Raw genomic sequence first — 13,874 nt, 5'->3', positions numbered from 1 at the left:
CTTCTATCACTTATGCATATTTTGATTCTCCAAAAACTTCAAGTTTTATTTATTCTTTTAAAATATTAACTATCATGGAAGTGGCAGTGACTGTAGCAGGAGCTAATTGGGGAGACAAAGGGACTCTTTTGGTTGGAAGGAAGATAAAGATAAAATGGCTGAATACCATATTTAAAGTGGTCTCTTTGGAGAAATGTCTGTAGAATGTTTTTTTAAAAAATCTGACTTTTCAGTGAAATTATATCTCTCAAGAACTTCTAATAGTTTGTCATAAAATTGAGAGTACACACTGTTTAGTAAGCACTGTGGTAGGGCATTAAATTGCATATATTGATGATCTTCTGTGCTCTTATAGTCACTGATACTTTTGCATTGTATGATCTTAAATGTTTTTATGCTTTTCTCTCCAGCCTGGAATCTGAAGTTTAATATGGCTCATGAGTGTGGCTACTCCATTTCAGAAATAAATGAAGATGACAGGAGAAAAGTAGAAGAGATCAAAGCAAAGTTGTTTGGTCATGGGAGAACAACTGACTTGCCCAAGGTATAAAAGAAATCTAGAAATTAAGAGAGAAAATGTGACAGAAAGGGTGTGAAATTTGGATCTCTTTACCGGGGCATTGATGACTCCAGCTGAGTCACTGATAGTCTTTGGCTGAAGTGTTAGGAGTCTTAAGTCTTCAAAAGTTAAGATTTAAGGATTAGGTTCTATAGGTTTTGATTAATTCTAAATTAACCTATTAAAAATTTTTGTCTTAGAAAAATAAGAATGGATTTGCTTGTTTTATCAATATATTCTTATCACTTTTATTTATTCTTGAGGGTGGTATCTTGAGCTGCAGATGCAGTCCAGCTATTTTCAGATATATATTCTCTGCTTAAGAACACACAGCTATAATAGCTTATGTATAAATGACTTTCTTTTTAATAGTACTCATTTTCCATCTATAGTGAACTATTTCATGCATAGAAAAGAATATATATGAAGCGTGTATAAAGAAAAAGTAGAAAGAATTCCTGTTTATTGGCCATCCAGCTTGAGAAGTAGAATGTTACCAAATATCACTGAATTACTGTGTGTTCTCTTCCCCAGTTATATCACTCTTACTTCCTATCCTGACATGTATTGGTTTTTTTGCTGCTCAGTATGGTTTTGAACTATATAACAGATGGAATAAAGATGTTATATATTAAGATGTTATATATTCTTCTGAGAATTGCAATTTTAACACAGTCTTTGGCTTCTGAGGTTCTTCTAGATAGATATACATAGTTTTAATTTATTCCTTTTTATTGCTGTAAGTATTCCAGTGTATGAATATATTATAGTTTATCCATTCTCTTGTGCATGGGGCATTTGGTCTGCTATTACGAACAATAATGGGGTATAATGATACCTATCTTACAGGATTTTGCTATGGCTTACATGAGATAATGCCTATAAAAGTGCTTATTAGGGTGTGTGATATTGCTCAATAATTGGCAGCTGTTATTATTAATTCCATAAAAATTGATATAGCTATCAGATACGTACACTTAATGGCGTAATTCATACAGTTTCTTAGAAAATTGTCAGTGATATAATTATTTGACTTACCAATTTTGGAAAAGTTTTTTGAAAGTATAAATTAGATGGATTTTAGTTTTGTATATATGCTTGTGAAAAACAAAATTAACAGATAATAAAATGGATAAGTAGTTGTTCTAGCACCCTTTTTCTTAAAAGCACATGTTTTCCCCAGTGATTTGCCTGCCTTCCTTCCTTCTTTCCTTCCTTCGGAATTTTTTATTATGGTAAGATAACATGGGATCTACACTCTTAAAACTCTTATATGCAGAATACAGCATTAATTATAGGTTTTTTTTTTTGCGGTACGCGGGCCTCTCACTGTTGTGGCCTCTCCCGTTGCGGAGCACAGGCTCTGGACGCGCAGGCTAAACGGCCACGGCTCACGGGCCTAGCCGCTCCGCGGCATGTGGGATCTTCCCGGACCAGGGCACGAACCCGTGTCCCCTGCATCGGCAGGCGGACTCTCAACCACTGCGCCACCAGGGAAGCCCTAGGTTTTATAGTTAATGTTGTATAGCAGATTTTTTGACTCTGCTGGTAATTTTTCTAAATATTCTTCTGTGAACACATAACAAAAGTTAAGTTGTCTTTTCTGACTATTAAGCTATTTGCTATTCATTTTCCTCAGAATGAAATGTACAAGTGGATATATTAAATTACCTTTTCAAAAGTTGAAGTACAAGTATAATTGACTATGTTAGTTTCAGCTTCACAGCTTAGTGATTTGATATTTCTAACATTACAAAATGATCACCAAGATAAGTCTAGTTACCATCTGTCATGATACAAAGTTTTTACACTAGTATTGACTATATTCCCCCATGTTGTACATTTCATCCCCATGACTCATTTTTTTTTGTTTATCTTAGTCTTTTTCACCTATTTCACTCTTCCCTCCCATCCCCCTCCCCTCTGGCAATCACCTGTTTGTTCTCTGTATCTATGAGAATACTTCTGTTTTGTTATGTTTATCCATTTGTTTTGTTTTTAGACTCCACATGTAAGTGAAATCATACAGTATCTGTCTCTCTTTGTCTGATTTATTTCATTTACCGTAATACCCTCTAGGTCCATCCATGTTGTTGCAAATGGCAAGATTTCATTCTTTTTTATGGTTAATAGACCATGATATATATATATATATATATCATGGTCTATTAACCATATGGGGTATGTGTGTATATATGTGTGTGTGTGTCTATATATATATATCTTTATCCATTCATCTCTTGGTAGACACTTAGGTTACTTCCGTATCTTGACTATTGTAAGTAATGCTGTGCTGCGTATAGGGGTGCATGTATCTTTTTGAATTAGTGTTTTTGTTTTCTTTGGAAAAATACCCATAAGTTAATTGATGGATCATGTGGTAGTGCTATTTTTAATTTTGTAAGGAACCTCCATACCGTTTTCCATAGTGGCTGCACCAATTTACATTCCCACCAACAGTGCATGAGTGTTCCCTTTCCTTCACATCCTTACCAGGACTTACTTGCTCTCTTTTTGATAATAACCATACTAACAAGTGTGAGGTGATATCTCATTGAGATTTTTATTTGCATTTCTCTGATGATAGTCATGTTGAGAATCTTTTTGTGTGTCTGTTAGCCATCTGTATGTCTTTTTTACAAAAATGTCTATTCAGATCCTCTGGCCATTTTTTTTTTTTTTTTTTTTTTGCGGTATGCGGGCCTCTCACTGTTGTGGCCTCTCCCGTTGTGGAGCAGAGGCTCCGGACGCGCAGGCTCAGTGGCCATGGCTCACGGGCCCAGCCGCTCCGCGGCATGTGGGATCTTCCCAGACCGGGGCATGAACCCGTGTCCCCTGCATCGGCAGGCGGACTCTCAACGACTGCGCCACCAGGGAAGCCCTGGCCATTTTTTAATTGGGTTGTTTGGTTTTTTTTGATTTGAGTTGTATGAATTTTTTGTGTATTTTGGATATTAATCCCTTGTCATATATATCATTTGCAAATATCTTCTTCCATTCAGTAGGCTGCCATCTTGTTTTGTTGATAGTTCTGTTTGCTGTGCAGTAGCTGTTTAGTTTGATATAGTCCATTTGTTTATTTTTGCTTTTGTTTCCCTTGCCTAAGGAGATATATTCAAAAAAATATTGCTAAGAGTGCTCTCAGAGTATACTGCCAATATTTTCTTTTAGGACTTTTATGGTTTCAGGACTTCCATTTAAGTCTTTAATTCATTTTGAGTTTATTTTTGCATATGGTGTGAGAAGGTAGTCCAGGTTGCTTCTTTTGCATGTAGCTGTCCAGATTTCCCAATACCATTTATTGAAGAGGATATCTTTTCCCTGTTGTTTATTTTTGCCCCTTTGGTCATAGATTAGTTGACCATGTAAGTTTCTGGGGTCTTTACTCTGTTCCATTGTTCTATATGTTTGTTTTTGTGCCAATACCATACTGTTTTGACATCTGTAGCTTTATGGTATAGTTTGAAATCAAGGATAGTAATACCTCCAGCTTTGTTTTTCTTTCTCAAGACTTTAAGCTATTTGGGGTCTTTTGTGTTTCCATACAAATTTTAGATTTATTTTTTCTTGTTTTGTGAAAAATGCCACTGGTATTTTGGTAGGGATTGCATTGAATTTGTAGATTGCCTAGGGGAGTATGGTCACTTTAACAATATTAATCTTCCAATCCATGAGCAAGGTCTATCTTTGGATTTTGTGTTCAAATTCAAGTGTTTATTTTTTTTTTAACATTCTGTCAACTTTTGTTTAAAAGATTATATCTTTTAGAGCTGTTTTAGGTTCGTAGCAAAATTGCAAGGAAGATACAGAGATTTCCCATATACCCCCTGCCCCCATCACATGCATTTCCTCTGCCATTATCAACATCCCCCACCAGAGTGGTACAGTTTTTACAATGGATGAACCTACACTGATGTCTTAAGCACCCTAAGTCCACAGTTTACATTAGGGTTCACTTCTGGTATTGTACATTCTGTATGTTTGGATAGTGTATAATGACATGTATCCATCATTATAATATACAGAGTAGTGTCACCACCCTAAAATTCCTCTGTACTCCATCTATTCAAGTCTACCACCCACAGTGCAACCACTGATCTTTTTACTGTCTCCATACTTTACCATTTTCCACATTGTCTTACAGTTGGAATCATACGTTTTGTAGCCTGTTCAGGTTGGCTGTCTCGATTAGTAATATGCATTAAGGTTCTTCCGTGTTTTGTTATGGCTTCATAGCTCATTTCTTTTTAGCAATGAATAATATTCCATTGTCTGGATGTACCACAGTTTATCCATTCATCTACTTAATAGAATTTATCCCTACATCTACTGAAGGACATCTTGGTTCCTTCTAGGTTTTGACAGTTATTAATAAATCTGCTATAAACATCAGATGCAGGTTTTTGTGTGGACATAGTTTTCAGCTCAGTTGGGTAAATATCAAGGAGCACAAATGCTAGACCGTATGGTACGAGTATGCTTAGTTTCATAAGAAACTGCCAAACCATCTTATAAAGTGACTGTTTCATTTCACATTCCTACCAACAATGAATCAGAGTTTCTGTGGCTCCACATGCTCGCTAGCATTTGTTATTTTCTCACCATGTCCGAGGTCATATAAGTTTTCTCCTATGTTGTTTTCTAGGAGTTTTGCATTTTACATTTAGATCTATGATCCATTTTGATTTAATTTCTGTGAAGGGTTTAAAGTCTGTGTCTAGATTCATTTTTTCTACATGGATGTCCAGTTATTCCAGCACCATTTGTTGAAAATGCTACTTTTACTCTGTTGTATTGCCTTTGTGCCTTGTCAAAGATCAGTTGACTGTATTTACATGGGTCTGTTTCTGGGCTCTGTTCTGTTACAGTGATCTATTTGTCTATTTCACCAGTACTACACTGTGTTGATTACTGTAGCTTTATAGTAAGTCTCAAATTCAGAAAGTGTCAGTTTTCCTACTTGGTTCTTCTCCTTCATAATTGTGTTGGCTCTTCTGGGTCTTTTGCCCCTCCATATAAACTTTGGAATCAGTCTTTCAATATCCACAAAATAACTTACTGGCATTATGATTGGACTTGCACTGAATTTATACATCAGTTTAGGAGGAACTGAGGATCCTGAAAATATTGAGTCTTCCTGTCGATAAACATGGAATCTCTCCATTTATTTAATTCTTCTTTAATTTCTTTCATCAAGAATTTATAATTTTTCTCATATAGATCTTGTATATATTTTGTTAGTTTATATGTAAACATTTCATTTTTATAGGATGCTAATATAAATGGTAATGTGGTTTTAATTTCAAATTTCGCTTGTTCATAAATGATACATAGGTGAGCGTTGACTTGTATATTAACCTTGTATTTGGCAACTTAGTGTAATTGCTTATTAGTTCCAAGAGTTTTTTTTGTTGAGTCTTTCAGATTTTCTACAGATCATCATGTAATCTGCAAACACAGTTTTATTTCTTCCTTCTCCAGCTGTATACTTTTTATTTCCTTTACTTGTCATAAAGCATTAGCTAGGATCCAGCGTGATGTTGAAAAAGAGAGTGAGATGGGCATCCTTAATGAGTTTCTGATCCTTGTGGGAAAGCTAGTTTCTCACCATGAAATATGGTGAGGAAGTTTTCCTCTGTTCCTGGTTTACTGATCGTTTTCTCATGAATGGGTGTTGGATTTTTTCAAATACGCTTTTTGCCTCTATTGATATAATTGTGTGATTTTTCTTTTTTAGGCTTTGATGTGATGGATTACATTAATTGATTTTTGAATAATGAACCAGTCTTGCATACCTGGGATAAATCCCACTTGGTCACTGCATATAATTATACTTTGTTGGATTTGATTTGTTAATACTTTATTGAGGATTTTTGCAACTATATTCATGAGAAGAGATATTGGTCTGTAGTGTTTTTTTGGTTTTTTGGTTTTTTCCCCCTTGAAGTGTCCTTGTCTGGTTGTTTTATTAGGGTAATGCTGGCTTCATAGAATGAATTAGGAAGAAGTATTTCTTCTGCTTCTGTCTCTGAAAGAGATTGGAGGGAATTGGTATAATTTCTTCCTTAAATGTCTGGTAGAATTCACCAGTGAAGCCACTTGGGCCTACTGCTTTCTTTTTTTAAAAGGTTGTTAAGTTACTGATTCAATTTCTTACATAAATTGGTGCCTATTCAGCATGTCTTTTTCTTCTTATGTGAGTTTTGGCACATTGTGTCTTTTAAGGAATTGGTCCATTCCATCTAGGTTGTCAAATTTGTGGGCATGTGGTTTGTTCCTAATATTCCTTTGTTTTCCTTTTAATGTCCATAGGATCTGTAGTGATGTCCCGGTTGCATTTTAGATACTAGTAATTTGTGCCTGCTCTTTCCTTTTCTTAGTTTGCTTGGCTTATTGATATTTATTTATTTATTTGTTTGTTTTGCTTACTTTGGACTTAATTTGCTCTTCTTTTTGTAGTTTCCTAAGGTAGAAATTTAGACTATGGATTTTAGATCTTTCTTTTCTAATATATGCATTCAGTGCTATAAATTTTCTATGCACTGCTTTCACTGCATTCCACAAATTTTCACAAGTTGTATTTTCATTTTCATTTAAGTTAATATAGTTCTTCTTTGATTTATATGTTTTTAGAAGTATGTTGTTTAATCTCCACATATTTGGGGGTTTTCCAACTGTCTTTGTGTCATTTCTAGTTTAACTTTATTCTGGTCTAAGAGCATTGTATGGTTACTGTTTTTTAAAATTTGTTAAGGTGTGTTTTATGGCCCAGAACATGGCGTATTGTTCCATGTGAGCTTGAGAAGGATGTGTAGTCTGCTGTTTTTGACTGAAGTAATTTATAGATGTGCATTTATATCCATTTTATTGATGTTTTTGAGGTGAAGTATGTTCTTACTGATTTGCTGCCTGAGAGATTTGTTCATTTCTGATGGAGGGGTGTTAAAGTCTCCAACTATTATAGTGGATTCATCTATTTCTCTTTGCAGTTCTATCATTTTTTGTCTCATGTAGTTCTACAGTCTTGTTAGCTGAGTATATACATTGTTTCGTCTTCTTGGAGAATTGACCCCTTTATCATTATGTTATGCCTTTCTTTATCCTTGATAACTTTCCTTCCTTTGAAGTCTGTTCTGTCTGAAATTAATATAGCACTTCTACTTTCTTTTGATTAGTATTAGCATGGTATATTTTTCTCCATTCATTTACTTTTCATCTACATGTGTTTTTATATTTAAAGTGGCTTTCTTGTAGATAACATATAGTTGGGTCTTGTTTTTTGATCCACTGTGGCAATCTCTGTCTTTTAATTATTATACTTAGACCATTGGCTTTCAAAGTGATTATTAATATAGTTGGATTGATGTCTATCATATTTATTGCTATTTTCTATCATTGCCCTTGTTCTTTGTTCATATTTTTGTCTTCCACTCTTTTCTGCTGTTTGTGTTTTATTTTGTGTGTATATATAAAATGGAGGATTTATTTATTTATTTTAAAATTTATTTTATTGAAGTATAGTTGATTTACAATGTTGTGTTAATTTCTGCTGTACAGCAAAGTGATTCAGTAATACTGCCTTTTATGGTTTTCTATGTATGTATGTATTTATTAACTTTCTGTTTTATACTGGAGTATAGTTGATTAACAATGTTGTGTTAGTTTCAGGTGTACAGCAAAGTGATTCAGTTATACATATACATGTATCTGTTTTTCAAATTCTTTCACCATTTAGGTTGTTATGTAATATTGAGCAGAGTTCCCTGTGTTGTATAGTAGGTCCTTGTTATCTATTTTAAATATAGCAGTGTGTACCTGTCAATCCCAAACTGCCTAACTATTCCTCCCCCCCACCCTTCCCCTCTGGTAACCATAAGTTTGTTCTCTAAGTCTGTGAGTCTGTTTCTGTTTTGTAAATTACTTCATTTGTGTGTGTGTGTGTGTGTTTGTGTGTGTGTGTATTTGTTTTTACATTCCGCATATAAGTGATATCATATGATATTTGTCTTTGTCTGACTTCACTCAGTATGACAATCTCTAGGTCCATCCATGTTGCTGCAAATGGCATTGTTTCATTCTTTTTATGGCTGAGTAATATTCCATTGTATATGTGTACCACATCTACTTTATCCATTCATTTGTCGATGGACCTAATTTAGGTTGCTTCCATGTCTTGGCTATTGTGAAAGGTGCTGCAGTGAACATTGGGATGCATGTATCCTTTCGGATCATCCTTTTCTCTGAATATATGCCCAGGAGTGGGATTGCAGGATCATACGATAGCTCTACTTTTAGCTCTTTAAGGAACCTCCATACTGTTCTCCACAGTAGCTGTACCAATTTACATTTCCACCAACAGTGTAGAAGGGTTCCCTTCTCTCCACACCTTCTCCAGCATTTATTGTTTGTAGATTTTTTGATGGTAGCCACTCTGAACTGATGTGAGGTGATATCTCATTGCATCAATGGTTTTGATCTGCATTTCTCTAATAATTACCGATGCTGACCAAATTTTCATGTGCCTCTTTGTCATCTATATGTGTTCTTTGGAGAAATGTCTATTAGGTCTTCTGCCCATTTTTTGATTGGGTTGTTTGTTTTTATGTTATTAAGCCACATGAGCTGTTTGTAAATTTTGGAGACTAATCCCTTGTTGGTTGCATCTTTTGGAAATACTTTCTTCCATTCTGTGGGTTGTGTTTTCGTTTTGTTTATGGTTTCCTTTGCTGTGCAAAAGCTTTTGAGTTTAATTAGGTCTCATTTGTTTATTTTTGTTTTTATTTCCATTACTGTGGGAGACAGATTGAAAAAGATATTGCTGTGATTTATTGAAGAAGATATTGCTGTGATTTATTGAAAAAGATATTGCTGTGATTTATGTCAGAGAGTATTCTGCCTATGTTTTCCTCTAAGAGTTGTGTATGGTGTTAAAGAATTTCCTAATTTCATTTTTTTTTTACATGTAGCTGTCCAGTTTTCCCAGCACCATTTATTGAAGAGACTGTCTTTCCTCCATTTTATAGTCTTGTTTCCTTTGTCATAGGTTAATTGACCATAGGTACGTCAGTTTATTTCTCGGCTTTCTATACTGTTTCATTGATCTATATTCCTATTTTTGTGACAGTCCCATACTGTTTTGGTGACTATAGCTTTGTAGTGTAGTCTGAAGTCAGGGAGCCTGATTTCTCTAGCTCCATTTTTCTTTCTCAAGATTGATTTGGCTATTTGGGGTCTTTTGTGTCTCCATACAAATTTTAAGATTTTTTTGTTCTAGTCCTGTGAAAATGGCCATTGGTAATTTGATAGGGGTTGCATTGAATCTGTAGAGCACCTTGGGTAGTATAGTCATTTTGACAATATTGATTCTTCCAATCCAAGAACATGGTGTATCTTTTGATCTGTTTGTGTTGTCTTTGATTTCTTTCATCAGTGTCTTATAGTTTTTGGAGTACAGGTCTTTTGTCTCCCTAGGTAGGTTTATTCCTAGGTATTTCATTCTTTTTGATGCGATGGTAAATGGGATTGTTTCTTTAATTTCTCTTTCTGATCTTTTGTTATTAGTGTATAGAAATGCAGCAGATTTCTGTGTATTAATTTTGTAACCTGCAACTTTACCAAATTCATGGATGAGCTCTAGTAGTTTTCTGGTAGTGTCTTTAGGATTTTGTATGTATAGTATAGTATCTGCAAACAGTGATGGTTTAACAACTTCTTTTCCAATTGGATTCCTTTTATTTCTTTTTTTTTTCCCTCTGATTGCTGTAACTAGGACTTCCAAAACGATGTTGAATAAAAGTGGCAAGAGTGGACATCCTTGTCTTTTTCCTGATCTTAGAGGAAATGCTTTCAGCTTTACACCATTGAGTATGATGTTAGCTGTAGATTAGTTGTATATAGCCTTTATTATGTTGAGGTAGATTCCCTCTATGTTCACTTTCAGGAGAGCTTTTATCATAAATAGGTGTTGAATTTTGTCAAAAGCTTTTTCTGCCTCTATTGAGATGATCATATGGTTTTTATTCAATTTGTTGATGTGGTGTATCATACTGATTAATTTGTGATATTGAAAAATCCTTGCATCTCTGGGATAAATCCTACTTGATCATGATGTATGATCCTTTTAATGTATTATTGGATTTGGATTGCTAGTATTTTGTTGAGGATTTTTGCCTCTGTGTTCACCCGTGATATTGGCCTGTAATTTTCTTTTTTTGTGGTATCTTTGTTTTTGGTATCATGGTGATGGTAGCCTCATAGAATGAGTTTGGGAGTTTTCCTTCCTCTGCAAATTTTTGGAACAGTTTCAGAAGGATAGGTGTTAGCTCTTCTCTAAATGTTTGATAGAATTTGCTTTTGAAGCCATTTGGTCTTGGACTTTTGTTTTTTGGGAGTTTTAAAATCACAGTTTCAATTTCAGTACTTGTGATTGGTCTGTTCATATTTTCTATTTCTTCCTGGTTCAGTCTTGAGAGATTGTACCTTTCTAAGAATTTGTCCATTTCTTCCAGGTTGTGCATTTTGTTGGCATACAGTTGCTTGTAATAGTCTCTTATGATCCTTTGTATTTCTGTGGTGTCAGTTGTAACTTCTCCTTTTTCATTTCCAATTGTATTGATTTGTGTCCTCTTCCTTTTTTTCTTAATGAGTCTGGCTGTAGGTTTATCAATTCTGTTTATATTTTCAAAGAACCAGCTTTTAGTTTCATTGATCTTTGCTATTGTTTTCTTCATCTCTATTTCATTTATTTCTGCTCTGATCTTTATGATATCCTTCTACTGACTTTAGGTTTTGCTTGTTCTTCTTTCTCTAGTTGCTTTAGGTGTAAGGTTAGGTCATTTATTTTACATTTTTCTTGTTTTCTGAGTTAAGATTGATTTGCTATAAACTTTTCTCTTAGAACTGCTTTTGCTACATTCCATAGATTTTGGATCATTGTGCTTTTGTTTTCATTTTCTCCAGGTATTTTTTGATTTCCTCTTAGATTTCTTCAGTGATCCATCGGTTTTTTAGTATAGCATATTGTTCAGCCTCCACGTGTTTGTGTTTTTTAAAGCTTTTTTTTTTCTTGTAGTTTATTTCTAACCTTATAGTGTTGTGGTCAGAAAAGATGCTTGATATGATTTCAATTCTCTTACATTTACCGAGGCTTGCTTTGTGGCCCAGCATGTGGTCAGTCCTGGAGTATATTCTGTTTGCACATGAGAAGAATGTTTATTCTGCTGCTTTGGGATGGAATGCTCTATAAATATCAATTTAGTCCATCTGATCTAATGTGTCATTTAAGGCCTGTGTTTCCTTATTGATTTTCTGTCTGGATGATCTGTCCATTGATGACAGTGGGGTGTTAAAGTCCCACACTATTATTGTGTTACTGTCAATGTCTCCCTTATGGCTGTTAGCATTTGCCTTATATTCAATATATTGAGGTGCTTCTATGTTGGGTGCACATATATTTACAATTGTTATATCTTCTTCTTCTTGGGTTGATCCCTTGATCATTATGTAGTGTCCTTCTTTGTCTCTTATAACAGTCTTTGTTTTCAAGTCTATTTTGTCTGATATGAGTATTGCCATTCCAGCTTTCTTTCTTTCTTTTTTTTTTTTAAGAAGATGTTGGGGTAGGAGTTTATTAATTAATTAATTTATTTTTGCTGTTGGGTCTTCGTTTCTGTGTGAAGGCTTTCTCTAGTTGTGGCAAGTGGGGGCCACCTTCATCGCGGTGCACGGGCCTCTCACTATGGTGGCCTCTCTTGTTGCGGAGCACAGGCTGCAGACGCGCAGGCTCAGTAGTTGTGGCTCACGGGCCTAGTTGCTCTGCGGCATGTGTGATCCTCCAAGACCAGGGCTCGAACCCGTGTCCCCTGCATTAGCAGGCAGATTCTCAACCACTGCGCCACCAGGGAAGCCCCCCCAGCTTTCTTTTGATTTTCATTTGTGTGGAATACCTTTTTCCATCCCCCTCACTTTCAATGTGTATGTGTCCCTAGGTCTGAAGTTGGTCTCTTGTAGACAGCATATATACAGGTCTTGTTTTTGTATCCATTCAGCAGGTCTGTGTCTTTTGGTTGGAGGATTTAATCCATTTACATTTAAGGTAATTATGAATATGCATGTTCCTATTGCCATTTTGTTAATTGTTTTGGGCTTGTTTTTGGAGGTCTTTTTTCTTCCCTTCTTTTCTTGTTTGATGACCATCTTTAGTGTTGTGTTTGGGTTGTTTTTTCTTTTTTTGTGTGCATCTATTGTAGTTTTTGAGTTTGCTGTTCCCATGGGGTTTTGATATAGCCATCTGTATATGTACAAGATTGTTTTAAGTTGCTGCTTTCTTTCTCACCTACAGAATTTCCCTTAGCATTTGTTTTGAAGCTGGTCTGGTGGTGCTGAATTCTCTTAACTTTGGCTTGTTTGTAAAGCTTTTGATGTCTCCATGAAATCCCAATGAGAGCCTCACTGGGTAGAGTATTCTTGGTTGTAGTTTCTTCCTTTTCATCACTTTAAATATATTGTGGTACTCCCTTCTGGTCAGCAGAGTTTCAGCTGAGAAACCAGCTGATAACCTTTCAGGAGTTCCCTTGTATGTTATTTGTCAACTTTCTCTTGTTGCTTTTAATACTGTGTCTTTAATTTTTGTCTATTTGATTACTGTGTGTCTCGGTGTGTTCCTCCTTGGGTTTATCCTACCTGGGACTCTGCAGTTCCTGGACTTGGGTGACTGTTTCCTTTCCCATGTTAGGGAAGTTTTCAGCTATTATCTCTTCAAGTGTTTTCTCAGGGTGCTTCTCTCTTCTCCTTCTGGGACCCCTATAATGCGAATGTTGGTGTGTTTAATGTTGGTCCCAGAGGTCTCTTAGACTCTCTTCATTGCTTTTCATTCTTTTTTCTTTATTCTTTTCCGTGGCAGTGATTTCCACCATTCTATCTTCTAAGTCACGTTCTTCTCCTCACTTAATTCTGCTATTGAATCCTTCTGTATTTTTCATTTCAGTTCCCATATTATTAATCTCTGTTTGTTCTTTAGTTTTTCTAGGTCTCTGTTAAACATTTCTTGAATCTTCTCTATCCTTGCCTCCATTGTTTTTCCCATATCTTGGATCATCTTCACTATCATTATTCTAAATTCTTTTTCTGGTAGGTTGGCTATCTCCACTTAGTTGTTGTTTTGGGGTTTCATCTTGTCCTTTCACAAATTCCTCTGCTGTCTTATTTTGACTAACTTTCTGTGATTGTTGTTTCCATTCCACAGGCTGCAGGATTGTAGTTCTTGCTTCTGCTATCTGCCCTCTGGTGGATGCCTTTTATGGTTTTAGTCGAGCAT

General features: G+C 35.4%; 1 protein-coding gene across 6 annotated transcripts in view; it reads left to right on the top strand.

The window, feature by feature from the left end:
* Window positions 1–13,874, top strand: part of ALMS1 (ALMS1 centrosome and basal body associated protein) — a 220,524-nt gene that overhangs the window by 73,056 nt on the left and 133,594 nt on the right. For all 6 annotated transcript variants that reach the window (XM_079940071.1, XM_079940069.1, XM_079940068.1 and 3 more), the window contains one exon: window positions 411–544. In XM_079940071.1, coding sequence (XP_079796197.1) covers window positions 411–544 — 134 coding nt within the window. The remainder of the gene's footprint in view (window positions 1–410; window positions 545–13,874) is intronic.

This window comes from Stenella coeruleoalba, assembly GCF_951394435.1.
Source record: "Stenella coeruleoalba genome assembly, chromosome: 13".
NCBI lineage: Eukaryota > Metazoa > Chordata > Mammalia > Artiodactyla > Delphinidae > Stenella > Stenella coeruleoalba.
The sequence above is the reverse complement of the archived record's forward strand: the minus strand, read 5'-3'. Positions and strand labels throughout refer to the sequence as shown.